General features: G+C 51.9%; 2 protein-coding genes across 2 annotated transcripts; one reads left to right on the forward strand and one right to left on the reverse strand.

Moving 5' to 3' along the window:
• Positions 1-92: 92 nt before the first annotated feature.
• On the reverse strand, positions 93-18980 carry P4HTM (prolyl 4-hydroxylase, transmembrane). Its single transcript, XM_074835737.1, has 9 exons — positions 18587-18980; positions 18434-18515; positions 8860-9050; positions 7740-7836; positions 4598-4760; positions 2796-2981; positions 2282-2372; positions 1606-1729; positions 93-310 (listed from the first exon to the last, which is right to left on the reverse strand). Exons 1-9 carry the CDS (start codon positions 18860-18862, stop codon positions 93-95), a joined length of 1428 nt encoding a protein of 475 aa, XP_074691838.1. The 5' UTR covers positions 18863-18980.
• LOC141928170 (secreted frizzled-related protein 5-like) lies at positions 11212-14740 on the forward strand. The gene is made up of 4 exons (XM_074835938.1): positions 11212-11537; positions 12311-12483; positions 13401-13487; positions 14336-14740. Exons 1-4 carry the CDS (start codon positions 11212-11214, stop codon positions 14668-14670), a joined length of 921 nt encoding a protein of 306 aa, XP_074692039.1. The 3' UTR covers positions 14671-14740.
• Positions 18981-20697: the final 1717 nt, after the last annotated feature.

Below are 20697 nucleotides of genomic sequence, written 5' to 3' on the forward strand. Positions count from 1 at the left end.
CGCGGCGGGAAAAGGCCGCGCGCGCGAGGCCGGACCCTCCAGCGCCCTCAGACCCCCCCTCACACCCCCCCCAGACCCCCCTTCCCCCGGCCCTACAGCTCCAGGTGCACCCCACTGTAGGCTTTATCCACTGTCCACTCGCCCGGGGCCCCCGGCCCGGCCCCCGCGTAACGCTCCATCTCCTGCTGGAACTGCAGCTGCCGCCGGCGGTTGGGGTCCACGTTGATCCAGTTGTTGGCGATCCATTTGGTACCTTGGGTGACCAGGCAGCCCCCATGCAGCGCGAAGTCGTCCAGCTCCCCCACCCAACCTGCAGAGCGAAAAGCCTTGTTAGGAGGCGGCGAGGAGTGCTGCGGCATGGGCAGGCATGGCCGGGACCGCAGAGGGAGGCACAGCCAGTGAACGCTGACGCCAGCTCTCCTGCCTGCAGCACCTGCTTGGATTTTCACTCAGGAACATCTTATGGGAGTTGGCTCCTCCTGGCACCCCTCCATCTTACTGCTACCCCACGCTTGCCCCTATGAGGAGTTCACCAGGGCAGGCTCCCTGAGTGCAAAATGCTCGTTGCCTCCATGTCTCCACTCAGCACAAGGGGCTTTCGCGTTCTACATCATAGCTGCTGTTTTTCTCAATTCTTCCCCAAAGGGGAGGCTGGCATGGAAGAGATGAGTGCTTCTGCTAGAAGGCCTGTGGAAGTCAGAGGCTCATGGCTATATTAGAGACTGCATTTCAGCGGTTCTAAATGATCCTCTTTTTACAGAGGTTCCACAGTTTTTCTGTGGCAGACTTGCATCAGTAGCCGCCTTCCCTTTAGGAACAACTTGCTCATAAAAGCACAACAGGGCTCTTACAGGAGAGTGATGGTCTTGATATTATCATCCAACAGCCCAAACGCCGGTCTTGTGACCTCTGTGGATTTTCTAGAGATGGAAACATGGGTTGCTCTCAGGGGTCCTGGGATGCTATATTCCATCCTGCCACCACTGCTCAAAGTCTGCCATCAAAATACTCTGGAGTCATGCTCACCAGCAGCCTGGAAGATTGATGTCAATCCCCCAGTCTGCCTGTCAGGGAAAAACCACGCTGCACTTTGTGAGAAAAACAGCCCCAAGGACACAAATCAGGCTGTGGCTGAGCTTTAAAGCAGGAGTCCCAAGCACAGCAGAGCCTTGCGCGGGGCGGCCCATGCCTCCCGAGCTACAGAGCTGATGGCCGTGCCTTTGTCTACCTCCCCTCCCCACCCCTTTGGGCAACACCACATCAGTGAAACATTTTGAATTGCAGACCAAGTTCCAGCAGGAGTTTCAGCTCACACAGCGGGGTGGGAGGCAGCTGCCCATGGCTAGTGCAGCCAAGGTCTTTGTTTGCTAGCTAGTCCCGTCCCCCAAAGCCATCAGGAGCCACTGACCTACTGCCTGTAAACAAAGGCCTTTCAGAGTGAGGAAGCTCCTACCCAGCTGGTGACAAGTAGACTCTACAGTTCCCACTAGCAGGCAGCTACCACCCTTTGGCTCTCCTCTGAGCTCCCAGCCACCGCAAGAAGACAGCTGTCACCTCCTGCAGCCCTACCCCTTCCAAAAGCCGAGTCTTGGAACGAGCCCGTACCTTCTCCATCTGACAGGTAGTTGTACCAGAAGACAGCAGTGCCTTGCTGAGGTTTCACTCGCAAATTGCCCTTGTCACAGTTTTTCCGAGTATCTCGCAGGTCAACGTCGTTCTGGATCAAAGACTGGCAAGAAACCACAGAGAAGGTGTCGCAAACAGGGCTGGAATGAAGCGCATGCACTGGGCTGCCTCTGCTGCCAGCCGTCATCCTGCCCTTTGCCTGAACACCCCACAGGGACAGCTCAAGGCTGACACTGGGCAGGACAGGGCTTTCACAACCCAGCCGGAGCAGCCAGTTTCAGTCCCTTGGAGGTCTAGAACCTGTTTCTGAGCAGCCACCCATTCCTTAACACATTGCCTGACAGGAGCACAACATACCTGCCAAGACTTAGTCTGAGGAAAGCTGCCTAGACAGAAGCAAGCAGGACCTGTGTTATGGCAGCAAGGCCAAGAGGCCGCCCCTCGCACCTCTGAGCGGGGAGAGCTGCAGCTGTCCAAGCCCTGCGGCTCTTCCCCCGGCCTCCAAGTGAAAAGACCATAAGCAGAGCACGGCTTCCCCGTGCTCTAGCTACGAAGGCTAACGTCCACCAACCTCACGCACCAGATGCCTTCTGTGGTCACAGCGAATAACAACATTCAAAGAGGAACTCAAAATTCCCAGGCAAGATTCATTTACCATCTCTTCGTATGTCCTGTTGTCAGCTATAGGAAAGACTGTTTCGCCTCCCCCAGTCACGTTGTTCAGGTAGAACAGCACCGTCACATACCTGCAAGTCAGAGTGGTTGTCAGGGGACACAACTGGAAGAGGAGATGCACAGGGGCCGTCCGTTCCCTGCCCCTCCACCATACAAACAGCAGTTCTGAGACATCACAAGATATGATTTACATCATTAGCTTTTCTCCAAGGACAACACAAGGACAACAAAGAAAATCCCCACCTGCAATGGGTGAGGGTGTGTTTTAGCTTCTGGTGGGGATGGCCCAGCAGCTCTGCAGAACCACTCTGCCCTCCTCACGTGGACCCACAGGATTCACCCACCTCCCCCTTCAAACCCCTTCACGCCAGCGATCTCCAAAGCTGCTTTTGTGAGCCCCAAACCTGCGCCCCGCGTCCCAGGCGAGGTGAGGCGAAATGGCTCTCGGCACCTCGTCCCTAACGCGTTGCGGATCGTGCCAAGGCAGACCTTACCGGCAGGAGGTCTCAAAGGGAGCGCTTTCATTGGCGACCAGCTTTGTGTGGCTGCAGGCAGTCTCGGGGAAGACGGGGCCACTGTCCATGTGGGCATGGTAGTGCCCTCCTTGGTCGTACCGTACAACCTGGAGGGGCTCGCTGTGCTCCACAATCTCGGGGGGCAAGCGAGTCAGGCGCATTACCCTGGGGAAGAGGAGAGGCAGAGCAGAGCAGGTGAGGGGAAAGTACCATCTCCCCGATCGGCCACTACTGCCAAGCCGTGAACAAATCCAGAGAAGAATAACCCCCTTCCCCAAAAGACCGGAGAGACGGATGGGCTGCAGCAAGCATGCCAAGAGATAACTAGGTCCTTACAGATCTGTTGGACCATCAGCATCAGCTCAGAAAGTCCTCGTCAAGGTTAATAAAAAACCCCCAAAACCGAAGGGTGCATCTCCAGCAGGACTGCTTTCAGGAAGACTTTCCTTGCTCAGCAAGATCCTTTCTGTGTGTGTCCCTGGAGAACTTCATGTGCCATCTCATCGCTTCTCTGGACTCCTGCACACCACCTACAGACCTCGGGGACAGTTAGCAAAGCACAGGGCCGCTGCTGAGAGTGAACGAGAGACTAGCTCTAGGAATATTCTTGTCACCTAACTCACCTTTCCCTGTTGACTTTTCAGCAGCCTCCCCCCAGGGCAGAGGGGCACTGGAAGGGATCAAGGAGACCGGAGCCCTCCTGCTCTGGGATTTTTCCGCTGCTACATCTGAGATCGTCCCCAAGGTCTCCAGACCTGCCAAAGAACACTCAGAGCTCTGAGTATCCGGAGCGGTGGAGCCTTCAGGGCAGGTGCAAGGGGAATGAGGCACCCAGGCAGGATGGCAAAGCCCCTCCAGGCACCGCACAGTCCCAGGGAGGACTAACAGCCTCCTTCAGCGCTGTGTCTTCACAGTCTGTGTAACACTGGCCAGCTGAAGAGCGTAAAAGCAGAATGCCAATGCCTGTGTGCGCTGGCTAGCTGGCACCGAGAAGGTGGCAGCCACAGTCTGCTCTAATCAAGGCAATATGCGACCCCATTCTCCCACTGGAATGCGCTGAAGAAAAGGAGTGGCCAACAGCCGTTTTCAAGCCTCAGGACAGATTCTACCCACCCATGTTCTGGGCGAGGATCAGCAGCACAAGAACAAGAGTCTCCAGCCAGTTATCTGAAACTCACCACAGCTAAACGATTTGGCCTGCGTGCTGGGTTTCAACGCTTCCCAGTACCAAATCGGAGATGAAGGGAAGGGTAAGAGGTTCTCCTGTCTGCCGTGAGCTGCCCTGCAATATGTGTGCTTGGAGGATTAAACTAAGTCGGCTTACTTGAGGGTGAAGTTGTGCTTGTTAAAAAGTCAGCTCCGAACAGCTAAGACAGATTTCAGTGAAATGCATGAGTAACTAAAGCAAATGACAGTAACTGCTGGCACCCAGACAGCATTGGAAATGGGCAGTTTCTCCCAGTAAGCTCATTTACTAATTAGAATGAATTATTTCATATAATGCCAAGTCTTCTTGGTTTTATGGGGCTGTTCCCAAAAGTGAATGGAAATGCTGAAAGGTTTGATTTTTCTTTTTCCTTTTCCACGGGACAATACAAATTCTTGTTCTAATGAAAACCTCCTCTCCCCATTTCGTGTCTGCGTTCATTGCTCTTTATACTCCAAAGACTTTCACGCAATTAGAAAGTGTGAATATTAGCAAGTGTGCCACTGCCTCTCCCAGCACAGGTGGTCCTCGTGCCTACACAAACCCCACCGTCCCTCGGCTGCCTGGCCCTTACCTTTGCCGTACGGCTCTCATGACCTGGTGTGCCCCCTCGCCCTGGTACAGCCAGGTGTGCTGGCTGTTCCGCACCAAGTCACTCATCTTCACTTGCTGGCTTCCCATGTACTTGTGGAAATCACGGATATTCAGTTGTTTGAACTCCTCCAAACTCAGCACACCTATGGGAAGAGGAAAAGCCGGCTGACTCTGGTGCAGGTAAAAGTTCTTGGTGTCCTGTGCTCAGAGAAACCACCAGCTGAGGGCACTGGAGAAATTGCCTTCCACAAACAAACCCTGTTCAGGGTCCACGGGCTGCACCCCATGTGTGCAGGCCCCAGCAATGCTCTCGCCTTTAGGAGAGGGCACAGAGCAGAAGTGAATGGTTAGCTGCCGCGCAGGGTCACAACTGGGACAGGCAAAATACCCTTTTGAACTTTAAAAAGCTCCTAAAACTTTAAAAAGCTACTAAAACACACAAACCCCTCACTCCAAAAAGGCCATTGAATGTCTTGAGCGTGTCCAGAGAAGGGCAACGGAGCTGGTGCAGGGTCTGGAGCACAGGTCTGATGGGGAGCGGCTGAGGGAACTGGGGGGGTTGAGTCTGGAGAAAAGAAGCCTGAGGGGAGACCTCATGGCCCTCTACAACTCCCTGAGAGTGCAGAGAGGGGGGATGAGTCTCTTGAGCCAAGGAACAAGCGCCAGGACAAGAGGGAATGGCCTCAAGTTGCGCCAGGGCAGGGTCAGACTGGCTCTTAGGAAGGATTTCTTTGCAGAAGGGGTTGTTGGGCGTTGGAATGGGCTGCCCAGGGCAGGGGGGGAGTCCCCATCCCTGGAGGGGTTGAAGAGTCGGGTTGACCCAGCGCTGAGGGATCTGGTGGAGTTGAGAACGGTCAGTGTGAGGTTCATGGTTGGACTGGAGGATCTTCAAGGTCTTTTCCAACCCAGATGATTCTGTGATTCTGTGAAACCAAACACTTGAAAGAGAGAAATAGCCACTACAGTTCTAGCATATGCAATGCCACAGCTAAAAAGCCTTGTGCCACCTGATGCCTTGGGGCTTGCTACTTAGATATTTAAACAGACATGTTTAAGAGCAGAGTGGGACACCTCAGACTGCATTTTCTACAAGACCTTGCACGGTCATTTAAAAAAGCCAAGTCCAAACCAAGCAGTACATTCTTCTGCATTTAGGGAATTGCAAAACATGAGCAAGAAATACAAGAGTATAATCTTGTGTAAGTAGAAATAACAGCAAAGTGAGAGGTAAAAAGTGGTTTCCACTAAAACAGGTATTTCTTGTTTGCCCTCAGCTGGACTCAGCAAGGGATGGAGTTTTGCCTTTGTCGCCTTCAGAATTATCCTCACGTTTGTTGTTTCCCCTTTCTGGAGAAGAAGGGAAGCCCTGCACTGAGGAGCAGGTCCCTGGGAGCAGAGCGTGTGGAGCGCTGCGGCGTTCTGCCCGGCAGCCAGCACACATTGTGGGCTGCGAGTGTGGCTGGCTCGGGCAGAAACCCGGCGCTGCTGCGGTGCCAGCTCTGCACCCTCCAGGAGGAAGGACCAGCACCCCGGGTCAGCCTGGGGCAGTTCCCCAGGTGCCAGTGATCACAACCAAATTATCTACAGCATTATTATTTCTAAGTGTCTCCCTGTCCCCATTTCCCCTTTCTCCACGCAGTCTTTGATGACGCAGTGCCACATCCAGGTTGTGACCTGGTCTCTCGGTGTCACGTACCAATCTAACAACAGAGGGAAGCGGCTCTCTGGAAGCGAGGTCCTGCCAAGAGCACTTTAACAGGACCTTTCATTTGTTAATGTCCGGAACAGTGAAAAAGCCACTGACAACTCAGTCATATGCTCCTACCCCTGCCAAGAATGCCACCAGCCCAGAGAAACAGGGCATGGGGTGCCCTCCGGATATTTAGCCATTCACATGGGTACTGCTCCAACTCCAAACCAGCTCCTTCTGGGCAGCTCTCAACGCCAGGTCACTGGAAGAGAGCGTGCAGAGCCTGTGTGTTCACTTAATTTGATTAGGAAATGGAGAGTTGCTTAATTGAGGCCACTCTAATTAGAACAGCTGAGGTTAGAGTGCATGTCCGGACCAGCGGGAGCCCTTGGGAGACTGGGGGCAGGAGAGGCAGAAGTGGCCTCATGGAATACAGAGTTTGCAGGAGCAGAGATGGGGGTCAGCAACAAAAAATGAAGCTGGTGCAGGGTCTGGAGCACAGGTCTGATGGGGAGCGGCTGAGGGAACTGGGGGGGTTTAGTCTGGAGAAGAGGAGGCTGAGGGGAGACCTCATGGCCCTCTACAACTCCCTGAAAGGAGGGTGCAGAGAGGGGGGATGAGTCTCTTGAGCCAAGGAACCAGCGCCAGGACAAGAGGGAATGGCCTCAAGCTGCGCCAGGGCAGGGTCAGACTGGCTCTTAGGAAGGATTTCTTTGCAGAAGGGGTTGTTGGGCGTTGGAATGGGCTGCCCAGGGCAGGGGGGGAGTCCCCATCCCTGGAGGGGTTGAAGAGTCGGGCTGACCCAGCGCTGAGGGATCTGGTGGAGTTGAGAATGGTCAGTGTGAGGTTAATGGTTGGACTGGAGGATCTTCAAGGGCTTTTCCAACCCAGATGATGCCATGATTCTGTGAAAGGCTGACCAACAAGACCACCCTCCTCTGCCAGTGATGCGGGGCTCCCAGCCTGCTGCAGAAGTCTCCCTGAAAACAGAGGGGGAGTGGAGGATGCACCTTAAAACCTGCAGCCCAGGTAACAAGTGCTACATGGTCAGAACCAGAGTGGTCTCTCGGAGCAGGGGAGCAGAAGCGCAGCCTGAATGTCCTGTAACAGCAGGGCACGGACCAGGGCAGGTCTGACAGAGGACAGGGAGTGCAGAGTTGTGTTCTGGTCCTGCTTCTGCAAGATCCAAGCCCAAGGCTGTGGAAGTAGCCTGCTGCTAGACTGGTGATGAAGGGGCAGGAGTGCTGTGATGAGAGGTTTACAACGATCTTACTTTTTCTGCAAAGCTCTCTAAAGCAGTGTTATTTTCCTTTGAAGAACACAGCTAGAGAAACAGGCCCGGGCAGGGACACAGCTCTTGCTCTGCCCCACATGGCTGTGAGAGGCATCCAGAGTGCTGAGGGTGAAGGGATTCCCCTGGAGCTGCTCTTACCATTCCCATCAGGATCAGCCTTGACTGCAGTGTACATCTCCCGGATGTTTTCAGGGGTCATCCACCTGCCATTCCCAAGCCGGGTGTGGGTCAACACCTAAAATTCATAAATGGATCAACACCGGGCACAGGTTTTCTCGTACTACCAAAACCCTACAGATTCCCTGCTTGAGGCCTGGCGGGTTCTCCTCTGCAGCGCCTCGGCCAGCCAGGCGTCAGCACATCTCTGCAGAAAGAAGATTGCATTGAGAATCATCTGGCAGCCACACACAGTGTGTGGCTGATGAGTGCTGTTATTTCCAGTTTGGGTCACAGCAAATGACTGCTGGGACTTGGTTAACCAGTCCTGAAGTGGAGGGGGCACAGCTCTTTCTCTTGAAGGGAAAGTAAAGCTATTCATGAGAAAAGTGAATGCTTTTACTTGTCCAAGATAAGGACTTGGAACAAGATGCTTCCTTTCCATGTGGACTCCAGGATACTGCATCTCTCTCCTGGAGAGCTCTCAGCAGGCTCTGTCCTTCAGAGAAAGGAGCCTTGCCCTGAGTTCCCCGTATTCCACAACCCCGGCTGCCCACAGGACAGACCCCCAGCCCCACCTGAAACGGGAGCCTGGGGAGGGACATCCCTGAACTGCCAGCGCCTGCCCTGATGCACCCTGCCCCACACGGCAAGGGGGCTGAAAAGCTGTGGACAACGTGATCATTACCCCCCTCTGGGCTCATTAACGGAGGTGGCTTTGCTGATGTCTTGTCAATTAGCAGGGTCAGCTCCCCACAGGCTGCACAAAGCAGTGTCTATGCTATGAACTCACTTCCCCGGGACACCCAGCAAGAGGAGACCCACAGCACAAGGAACATTTCACCCAGCATTTTCAAAACACACATCTCCTGCCAAGGACCATCGCTACCTCCCAGTAGCATGACAACTGCTGCACATTTCTCCAGAAACTTCCATGCTGAAGGCCAGCACAAGTCTTGAGACATAAAATTAAGCAAATACTGATCAGTATATGCTGGGGTTTGGCCCTACTGAAGCACATGAGTAATCAAGAGACCATCTGAGGAGAGGACCTGCCAGAGGGTCCCCCAGCAAACCTCTCCCGGTCTGTCCCACACTCTACCTCTTTGAGCTGCAGCTGCCCATCCTGATTGTGGTCCAGCAGATTGAAAATGTCCATCTGGCTGATTTCTATCATTTCCATGGCTTCCTCATAGTCATCCGTTGGTAGGATCTGGCTCTTCTGCAGCCCCTTCAGCTGTGCCAGATGGACAATAAGCTTGCACTCCTCCTCTGTCAGGAAGTCGGGAATTTCTGCAGCAAAAGTGTGAGCAGCAACAGAGACTGAGGAACTGTTACAGTGGGACCCCATACCGATGGCAGGCCACTCAGAATTAAAAAAAAAAAAAAAAAAAAAAAAAAAGGAGGGGGGGAATGGGGAAATTTAGGAACTGCTTAAGTTTGGGACATTGAAACACATCCACCCTTCTACCAGAAGAGCTCTCAAAAGAGCATACACCACACACCTGAGCTGCTGGAGGCGGGTATTTTTACAGCAGCAGTTCCTAAATGTTTGGATCCAGGGGTCAAGCCCTTAAACTCGCTCACAGATACCACAATGAACAAAGGAGTGAACAAACATGTGCATATCACTGCATATTATCACTTCAAAGGTGACATGTAGATCACAGTCTGGGAACTGCTGCTCTAAAGAAAGGGAGGCCAAAAATCTTTACGGTGGGCAGCGGTGATGGCCAGGGTTTCAGGCTTCCTTGCTCTCACATGGAGAGGGTGGCACTTTGCACAAAACCAAATGCATTTCAGAGGAACCTGGCACAGTGCTCTACTACGAAACTCAAAGAAACAAGGGGACAACTTCCATACTTATTCCTACTCATTCTCTCGATCCTCCACTAAAAATGGTCTTCAAATGCAATATTAAAGGGGAAGACATGGCGGGTGCCACGCTCCATACCCACGTAGCATCCCAGTATCACCAGCTTTCCTTTGCAGCATGACACCAGCAGCAATCAGGCAATACCAGGATCCCAAGCAAATTTAAATGCAGAGAAACCCACCGATGACTACGAGGCTAAGAGATTTCTAGCTGTATGGTGCACTGGGCAGGCACTTGCAAAGTGAGGTCCTGTTCCACAGCACAGTTACACTGTGGCCCAGCAGGTTGAGCAGATCCTTCTAGCTGATGTCTGTCACTGCTGCGGGGATCTTGTTAACAGCTGCTGAGACTTGAAGAGGGAAGGAAAAACCACCAAAGCACGACAGGTTTAAGTGCTCCTGGGCCCAAGGTCCTGCTCTCCAAACTGCAGCTCCCTAGAGGTGCTGCAGGTATGTGCCAAGGACACATCATACCTCAACTACAGCAGCAATCCTCAAAGGGGGGGAAAAAAAAAGTTAATTACTTCCATGACCTTAAATCAACCCTATCAGCTCAAACTGTCAATAAGCAGTTGGCTTCTTGCTAAGCATAGACCAGAACTAGCCCTGTAGAAAATGAGATATTCCTGGGAAGCCCCAGAAACACAATGCAGCCGGCTGTATCTGTAACAGCCTCTGAGGAAACAATTTCCGCCCAGGCAGTGCAGGGTCCTTGTGCCAGAGGATGCTTCAGGGCCGGAGCTTCCACTGACCGGTTTGAACTTCATGGCACGACACCGAATGAACTGTGTGCGCTGGCAAGCAACACCCCCAGTATTTCCAGTTCCACAAACTGGGCTACAATAATGATGGCTTCTGGAATCTTAATTACGTGCTGGAGGAAGGACAATCCCACTTTTCAGCGGTAGTAACAGGATTTCGTAATGAAGTAAAAATTCTGTTAACCGGAATTATGCTCTGTCACGCAGGTTGCAAGGTGAGGGGGTTTCCAGCTAAGCGTTCCGATCCCGTCTGCAAACAACCTGGCTCCACAGCTGCAAATTAGTTCCTCTCTACTCTCAGCTCTCCGAAACGGTTAACTTCTGGCTGTGAGACCGTCCTATCTCCCTGCCTGCTCAACAATAGATCCAGCTAAACAAATGCCTCCTAATTGACTTTGAGCAACACTTGATTGCTTTTACAAAAAACAAAAGAGAGGAAAACATTGAGGTTTATGAAATAATGACTAATCCTGGAGCAAGAGAAAGGGGATGGGTTGGAGTACTGGTGTCAAACAGAGATTCAATCTTGGCTAAAAGAGCCCCAAGACACATGGGCCAAGTCATTCATCCCTCCCCAACTGCCCTCATTTCCACACCTGCTGATCTAAGCCAAACCCCTGCTAAAATCCAAACAATCGGGGCCGCTGGCAAACGAAAATTGGAGCATTGTCTTCCCCATGAGGGCTCTGAAAGGGCCACACTTAATGAGGATGGATTGACAGAGAGGTGGCTCGTAGGCTATAAAAGGCATCCCACAGTCAGGAGCAGCTCAGTCCAGGGTGCGCCGCCCATTCGCCTGCTCCCAGCTCGCTCTGAGCATGGTCACGGCCCACCGCAGGCACCCCTCGAGGTCGGGTGGCCCATGGCTGCTGGGTCTCCTGGCACGCCTGCTGCTCTGGGGCTCTCCAGGAGCCTGGGCGAGCTACCTGAGGAGATCCTCCAGCTGCACGCCCATTCCACACCACATGGCCTTGTGCTATGATATCGGCTACTCCGAGATGAGGATTCCCAACCTGCTGGAGCACGAGACCATGCCAGAAGTGATCCAGCAGTCTTCCAGCTGGCTGCCCTTGCTGGCCAGGGAGTGCCACCCAGATGCTAGGATTTTCCTCTGCTCCCTCTTTGCACCAATCTGCTTGGACAGGTAAGATGTTTTTACAAGTTATTTCAGCTATAGCAAGTAACACTCCCCAAGAGTGCAACTGCATTTGCGTCCTGAGAGAAAACGCGTACAATGTGATCAGCGCAGTCCCCAGAAAGCCGTGCTGTCCCTCTTGGCAAGGGGCAATTGGATTACCCAGCAGGGACCTTCCCTCTGAAAGCGAAACATGAGCATTTCATCTCGCAGGAACAGAAATTTTATGTTCCTTCCTCCGGACTTTCCTGCTCACCCACCCTAGGCACCACCACCATCTCCCTCAGCCACCCTCCTCGCACACCGCAGTAGCTGCTGGCACCCACCGGCTTCATCTCCCACCTCCCCTGCAGCCCCTCACCCCCGGCTTCTGCCCCACACGTAGGGGGTTTCTCAGCCTGACAGTGCTAGCAACAGAGAAAAATCCTCACTTTTGAGGTGCAGCCATCAAAGCACAGAGCTGCTAAGGAAACCGGGTATCTAATTAAGCACCTGTAAAGGTAAGCAGCCTTTGCACAACTAGATAGAATCCTTGGGAAGGGGAAGGGCTTCTGGCAGCAGCCTGTATCGAACAGCCTCATCCCTCATCCCTCCTGTCCTCAGAAATGTATTGTTTGCTTCCTGGGCATGAATATTCAAAAGATATCAAAGATCCCAAAATAGCTCTGCTAGCGCTAGTGTGCAACACAGCCCTGCACAGCAGCAGCACAGTGCCAGGGCTCGACCCTCAGCCTGCTGCGAGAAGGAGCCCAGAGGTGCTGCAATCCCCATCCCCTCCCCAGGCTCATCTACCCCTGCCGCAGCCTCTGTGAAGCCGTCAAGAGAAGCTGCGCACCCGTCATGGCTTGTTACGGCTACCCCTGGCCCGAAATCCTCAACTGCAATAAGTTTCCTGCAGATCATGAACTGTGCATCGCAGCTGTCTCCACGGATGAAAATTCCTCGAGCAGGAGAAGTAAGGTTTTTTTTTTTTCCCCTCACCTGTTTTCCCATATGTAACACTGAAAGCTCAAAAGGATGGGCCTATGCCTTCCTTCTATTAATAATATTTCTGGTTCTAAGCTACATTTAAAAAAAATTATAAATTCTAGTTTTGTTCTCTCTGGGAACACCACCATGTCTAGAAAATTAGCGTAACGTCGACTGCAGCTTGTTCCTCTCTCTACTGTATTCATTAGCTCCCTGGGTGCCATCAGACACGCAGGGTTTGGGGCAGGGGGAAGAAATCACTGCAAAATCCTAACGCCCAGGCACGGCGTGAGAGCTCGTGGTGTGCAGGCTCCAGGCAGTGAGATGTGCTTCCAGCAGAGCTGGAGCCCTCATCTTTCAGCTGTGTCCAGGGTTTAAAAACATGCAAAAAGAAATGTTTTGCAAGACTTCTCTTTAAACATTAGGAAACAACACAAAGGGGCGTGAGCCTCTGCAGACATGAGTTACATGAGAAAAAAAATCTTCAGGACTGAAAGACTAAACACCCAGATACTGATGAACACTGTGGGAGATTCAAGAGCAGTTAAGGGGAGAACAGATGCCTCATTTCAGCATCACTGGATGGAGTCTGGCCATACCAATGGCTTTACTGTTTCATCTGAACTAGGAGATATTCATTAAGCATTTTCACTGCTGCTTTAGCATGCAGCAACACACACAAGCCTAAACAAAGCACGACAAGCATTGTCTGCTCCAGCCACAGAAAGGAGAGCTTAACATTTCCCACCCCGGCAGTCTGAGCTGTCTCTCCAGGGACTGGGTAGCTCGAGAGGAAGCACCGCTCAGAAACAGCACGCCACCATTTGCAGATCTCAAAATTTCATTATGCCTTTTCCAGTGAGCCTTGACATGGGGGTTATAACTAAATTTCTGTCACAGCAGTACCCCGAGCCAGCTGCAAGGACTGTGAGCTTGAGGAGGCCAGCACTGCTAGAGAGATCCTGGAAAACCTCTGCGCCAATGATTTTGGTGAGTACATCCCTTTTTCCTCTCAGTTGCTGCAGTTCCATCCAGCAGCCAAGCAGTGGCATGGACAGAAAATGGCTTTGCCATAACAAACTGACTTGGAGGAACTGCAGCTTCTACAGCAGATCCCAGGGATTTTCAGGTCCCAACTTACCTGTTAGGTAGCAGGAGGGCTCAGCTCCAGGCAGCACCAAAGGTGAAGACCTGCTTTATTTCTGTGGGCTCTGATTTGGTTTTGGTCTGTGGCTGCTAAATACAAGCAGTACTCTGGTTTTCCCTTGGAGACCAACATTTCAATCAAACCTTCAGCAAACTCCAAGTTAGCTATTTCAATACTGTTGTTCTAGTAATGTGACACTCCCTCTCCTAGCCCAAGCAGGTGGCAGCACTGGCTCTGCTCAGTCAGCTAGCAGGAAGTTTTCAAGATACTGTCCTGAATTCAGGCACACAACCTTCATGAAAAAAAAAAAACCAAGTTAAAAATCTTGGGCAGCTATCAGTGACGTCACCTCCTGAAATCCCAGCTCAGAGAAAATTCAAGCAATTTGCACAAGATCAGGACTTCGATGCATCCACTTGCTTGCGCCCCTGCTTCCTACAGGGTTTAGTGGTGCTGATAGATACACCTTCGCCACTCTGATGAGGAATGTGGAGAGAGAACGGTGTTCAGTACTGGAAACTAACCTCAAATGAGAACTTTTACATGCAAGTAAAAGCAATTACAAGCGCTTGGATGGATGCATCATCACATGACAGAACCAGCAAGAAAGCCTTGCGTTGGCTGTGTGTTTAACTAGGTAGGAGCTATGAAAAGTAAGTAGAACTAACAGCTCTCTTTCCAACCCCTGCAGCAGTGAAAATCCGAATCCTGAGGAAGAACGTGACCACCACCATCTCCGACTTCGACTTGGATCCCTCCAGGGTGGAGGTCCTGAAGCACGGCCCGCTCCTCAGAACCGAAATCCCCACCAGGCTCCAGCAGTGGCTGGACATAGATGCTACCTGCGTCCACAACATCATGAGAGGCACACACGCAGGGGTCTTTGTTGTAAGCGGTGAAGTACAGAGTGACAAAGTGGTGGTGAACAAGGCCTACGCCTGGCAGAAGAAGAACAGGAACCTGCACCAGGCAGTGCGGAGGTGGAAACACCACCGCTGCCCTGAACAGGCTGGCCGGAAGGTCTGAAAAAATCTCAATTCCAAAAGTATGAAACTGCTCCCTCCCCTATGACTAGAAAACTCCTTTCCCTGGCAGTTGGTGTTTTGGAGACGTACAGTCGATATTTTTAGGTGATTCAAAGCAGTCATAGTCCACAGCTAGGGCCTCACTACAGATCCCTGTTTTACTGAGACAGAGCTTAAGGATGCAGACTTAACATATTCCTCCCGCAAGGCTCTGCCGATCCAGGACTTGCGATGGATGGCTTTGTGTAGGATCCAGTGTTGCAACAAAACTGAGCTCTGCAGGCAAGCACAAACTAGAAGAGACCTTTAGTAACAGCTCCTTCTAGTTCTCACCATCAAAGCTGATAGCCATGTCAGATTCATTATTCCACCCTGAGACACTGATGCTGTCCAAGTGCCTGCTTGCTTTCTGTCCAGAGAGATTACACAGAAGTCTCCCCAGCTGCTAAGTGATGCTTTTTGTGTAATGCAGCAAATACTTTACTCTTGTACAGTCTGAGGTAAATTAAGGGGGAGAGGAACCAGCAATGGCCAGCCCCTTAAAAAATGAATGCTAAGCTCTGCTCTTGAGCAGTCACTCAGGCTGTCCCTTCAGCTTGTGCGCTGAGAGTTGATGAGCATCCGCACAGGTAAAAGGAAACAGCCGTTCTGGAGCAGGAAAGGCACAGAGCAAAGACAGCTGAGGGTTTCTGCATAACAGGGAAAACCATTTTTTAACATCAGAAATTCAGTTTGGACCAGAAGATTCTGATAACTGGGGAACTACTCAAGATATCAAGATATCACAAGAGCCTTGAGAAAGAGCAGAGAGGGAGCAGGACATCAGCTGTTTAAACCTCTGCTTTGGTGTGCAGCAGCAGCTTTACTTGGGACTCAGAGGTGAGCCCTGAGCACAGCGCAATAGGAGCTACTTGCAGTTCTGATATGGGGGGGCGGGGAGAAAGGTTACACAGCTGTCTGGCCTTCCACCCGCATGCAAGGAAGATGGAAAAGGTGGCAAAACTCACCAAGTTCTCTCCAGCTCACTCTCTCACCCAAGTAGGGACTGTAATTCCCTGCAGGGGTAAACACAGCTATAGTTCTACGCTCCAGACCACAGAGCAGAAACCAGCAAATCCCCAAATGAGAAAACAAGTCAGATTTTTACTGCTTAACAAAGCACTGTCCATGGAAAGTTTTCTACACTGGATTAAACTTGGGCCTGAAATAAGAAAATAAGGGGAAAAATGGCTTTGGGAGAAACACGTACTGCCTTGTTGATGACGCCTGCAGTCTGGGTTGTGGAGAAAGCCACCCGGTTTGATGGAGACACATTGCCTCCCTGTGCTCGTAAAGCACACCAACAACCCGTGACGCGATCTTCAGATTTAGTGTGGGCTGAGATGAGCGCTCAGACACTCGCAGTGAAATTCAGCTGCACCCTGACATTTGTGCAGTGATTACTTCTATTCCCTGAGGCTCAGAAGAAAAACACAGCAAGATTTCCTATTTTTATTCCTTCCCGCTGCCTTGTCTTGCAAACTGCTGCCCAATCCACAGAATCCACTGCCAGGTGGTCCCTGTGACAGCAGTATCTTCCGAACAGACTGCCTTTGGAAAACACAACACAACGCATAAAAGCTCTGAAGGTTGAAAAGGCTTTGTCTGATATTTGTTTTCCACTAATAGGATTATTTGATTACTAGTGTTTCCTAACTAAAAAGTGCACAGATGGTCTGACTTACAAGCTTTAGAAATGACGTCTCGTAGCCAGAGGGTGAAAAAATTAGGGCAGGGACTTTTTCATGGCTCCATGAAATATGCTTGGGTTCAATGCAGATGACTTACCCACATTTAAAAAAGAAACCACAAGTTCCCCTATGGTGCCCGCTGCCATGCTCCAAAGCACAGAACTCACATTAAATCACTAACGAGCCATCCGCTGCTGTAGTCCCACTACAGCCTGCTCTACTGAAAGCAAAGATCACAGACCAGACACTTATTCCCCTAAATTGGCTCTTGCATGCCACAACACTGTGTTAAGCAAAATTCCCAGAAATTCAAGTCCTCCTTTGCTAGCGACTTCTGGGTTTGTCTAACACAAACAAGTTAAATACACACTAATTTAAACAACAGAGATGCAATAAATTAGGGTTTTTTTAAAACCAGTTGATTTAGATCGGTACTGTTTGCATAGATAGAGAAGTCTCTGGAAGTCTTTTAAAGTCAGAGCTGGCTCCTGGCAGGTTCATCCGGGAGATAAGAGCCGTCTTGCGACTCTGCAGTTTCTAAATAAGGGACTCCTTATCGGAGGACAAAGGAGAACAGACTCGCGTGGCATCTCAAATGTTGAATGTCTGTCGCTCTCCGTGATACCCTCCTCGGGGAGCAAAGCTTCCCTTGCAACCGATGGAGCTGCCGGAGCGACACGTGAAAAGCTGCGGGATTACCCCTGCCAGGACCAACCTGCCTTTTATCAACTTCAGCACCTTCCTTGCAGGCCAGGATCAACTCTTTTACTTAAACGGTACCAGTGGGGGCAGAGAAGGTGGAAACAGTTTTCCTGAGTGAAAACCTGAGCGACTGCCCCAGACTGTGGTTCTGGTAATGACATCAGTTTTGTGACGGCTGTGGGGTATCAGTTCCAGGTTGGTGTGTCTGAAGGTCAGACAGAAACCCACTTAGAAATTTGCAAACCATGAGCACCACCTATGTAGAAATGACAAAAGAACTTTGTATATTTCTTCCAGATAGTTACTGCATTAAAGGAGTTTAATAAGAAACCTATCTGATTTATGGCCAAGTGTATAATCTATTCAGAATCAGAAAAAACCCCTCGTTTTATATTATTGAGAAGGCACCTAAAAGACTCAACGCTATCTTTTCAGAGACAACAGGTTTTCTCTGACTTTGCGGTAGTAGGAATTTTGTAAGCATCTGTCCCCAAAAATTAATTTGTATATTCTCAGTGGATTTCCAGAACACAGAGTTCAATTAATGAGACTTTACCAAGTCACAGCAAAAATCACAGAAAAGGAGTTTTAAAATATCTGAAAGATGGATGTTGTGTGGTTGCGTATCAGAGCCGCCAGAAATAAAGATAAATCTAGTCCAGGATGCAAAATGGTGGCAGACATTAAATCTATCATTTCTCCTGCTACTCATTTCCTCAGCACTGAAGCACCAACACTAAATGGCTCTATCGTCATTTATTACCAAAAGTTTGGGGATCTCTCGTCCCTTCCTAATACTGAGCAGCTTCTTCGAGGTCCTCTTCAGGGATCTGCTGTCTATTCACGGCATTTTAAAGGGAATCTGAAAAAACTGGAAAGGTTAATCTTCCAAATTCTTGTAAGTGGGCCATCCAGAACCTCTGCGAATACCGTATCAAAACACCTTACGCAAAAATCACCCTCTTTTTAACGCAGCCCCGAGGAAAAGCAGCGCGGGGAGGAGCAGCGAACGCGCGAGATGTCATTTACCCCCGAGTGGGTGTAAGGCAGCGGCGGGTGTGAGACAGTCCCCCGCGCCGTTCGGGCAGCGGCGGTGGAAGCCGGCATGGCAGCGGGGGCGGCGGAACCCCCCCGGCCCTGCCCGCCGCCACCCGCGGGCACCGCTCCCGCAGCCCCGGCACCGGCTGACGGCGGGGTCGGCGCGCAGCGAGCCAGCTCCGGGGGAGGCGCCGAGGCGCCCGCCCGCCCGCCCGCTACCAGTCTCCGCCGCTGCCCGCCCGGTGGGGCAGGCGGCCGGGGGTGGGGGGGTGAGGCAGCGGGGCCGGTACTCACCGAAGAGGAGCGGCTTGAGGCTGAGGGTGCGCACGGCGTGGACCCTGCCGGGCACCAGCTCCACCCGCTGCGTGTGACCCACCTGCGGGGAGAGCAGCGGTGAGCGGCGGCGCGGCCCCGGCCCCGGCCCCGGTCCCCCCGGCGCGGCCTTGCCTTGATGCCCTCGAGGCGCGGGAGGGCGCGGGCGGGCGGCGGCGGCGGCGACGGGGGGGCGGCGGCGGTAGCAGAGGAGGGGGAGGGCTGCCCGCCGGTCTCGCCGGCGCTGAGGTGCACGAAGAGCAACAGCCCCAGCACGTTGAGGACGTAGAGGTGGGCGAAGACCATGAGGACGAGGAAGTAGGGCCGCGAGCAGACGGGCCGCGGGCGGCCCCCCGGCGGGCCGGGCAGCGGGGGACCCTCCGCCCGCGACGCCGCCGTCGCCGCCGCCATCGCGCCCCCGGCCCGCCAGGCCTCAGGCGTCACCACGGCAACCGCCCGGCGTGCTGCGTCACCGCGCCGCGGGGGCGTGGTCAGAGGGGGGCGTGGCCTCTAGGGAGCAGGTGTGGAGGCGGCGCTGCAACCCCCCCCCCCCGCCCCCCCACCCAAGAAGAGCCAGGACACCTCCGAAGTTAGAAAGTCACAATTTATTTCAAATAAACCAAGGGCACACCTCTGGCAACCGTCTCCCGGGCGGTTTTTGCCGCCCCTGCCCCTCTCCGGTGCCTGCGAAGAAAAGCGAGGGGTGGCGGCAGCTTTGTGGGCTCCCCCCAGCCCGTGTCAGGGGTACACCGCAGCCCCCCACCAACGCCGTCCCACACCCTGAACCAGACCGGGGCGAGGAAAGGAATTCCCAGAACAAGTGCCTCATTTAAAAATAAAGTTCTATTTTTCCACCTGCTTAAAAAGTCTAAAATTTAGAGTGCAAGATTATAGTACAGAAACCTCCTGCTGTCCCTGTCCCCGTGCGGGCACAGCACATTTGCCAGCGCACAGAGCAGCAGTCATGCAGTTTACGTCATCAGTAGAAAATTTTTTTGTTACAGTCTGGGAAGCCTGAGGACTATTAGAGATGAGGCAGCCAATGCACTAACACAAGCAAAGCTGAAATAAAAAGAGTATCGGATGCAAGGATGGAGAGGTGTCAGGCTGGCGCAGGAACTGGAAATGAGTGCAAAAAGAAAAAAAAAAAAAAAAAAAAAGAGAGCAAACATTCCACATCTGTAGCAGTAACCCACCAAAGGGAAACTTGTACCTCAATTAACTGCTCCTGAGCCACTTTCTATTCACCTACATTCATGTAACGTTGCTGACTTGAATAGGGCCTTGGACCTATTAGAGGGGAAAAAACTGGTCTTGTCTTTGGGCATCGTGAACTGCCGTTCCCTTCCTGCCACCTGCCTCTCAAGCAGCGTCAGCTGCTTTACACAAAGAGCCAACAGTCCCTGTGCTCTGCAGGTTTCATCTTGGAGTCTGTGACTTTCTGTATGACACCAATACAGAAGTCACCCTGCCTGGGCTGCAAAAGCAAGTCAGTCCTGTTGTTTTCCCAGCGAGTATAGAAACAGGATCTGTGGGTGCAAACCAGGACATTCACCACCCTCAGAAAGGGTGTTTTGTTTTCTTTTAAAATAAACAGAACTGCTGACAACGCTCTAGTTTTCAGAAAATTTGAAAGAATTAGGGGGTGCGCTCTGCAATATTTATTACTGTTCCTCAGGCACGCGTCTCAGCAGTCTGTTCAGTAAGTTTGGCCACAGCTATATGGTCTAGCTTGTCTACAAACAAGGATTCATAGCAAAGCATTTTGTGGGGGCATGGGAGAGGCAGGGAGGGAAGGAGGCAGGGAGGGAGAGAGACAAAACCCCATTCTCATCTAGCTCAAAGCTGGACAATGATGTAACAGAAGTGAGAGTTCGTTGGGATTAGGAAACTCCGCATACCTGTTCTGCAAAGAGATTAGATGCTATGACAGTTACATTTAGACAACACCACCACCAGCTTTTATCCTAATTAGTACTTTGCACATTACATTTTTAAAGAACAGTTTAAACATTGGTTCTATGCACTGCAAACTGTTGGGTCTCTGCAAGCCTTCCCCCACACTATCCCTTCCCCCTGGGTCCAGTGTGCCCAGACTTTGACAATCATTTTAGCAAGGGGAGAGGAAGGAAGAGACTGACCTCTAGAATTTATCATGAGGAGGGTACAAAGAGGCTGCTACTGGGAGCAGAGGAGGGAATGAAGTCAGAAGACAGTGGCTGGAGCACAAGACGTATCTACCTCTA

This window comes from Strix aluco, chromosome 11 (assembly GCF_031877795.1).
Source record: "Strix aluco isolate bStrAlu1 chromosome 11, bStrAlu1.hap1, whole genome shotgun sequence".
Lineage (NCBI taxonomy): Eukaryota > Metazoa > Chordata > Aves > Strigiformes > Strigidae > Strix > Strix aluco.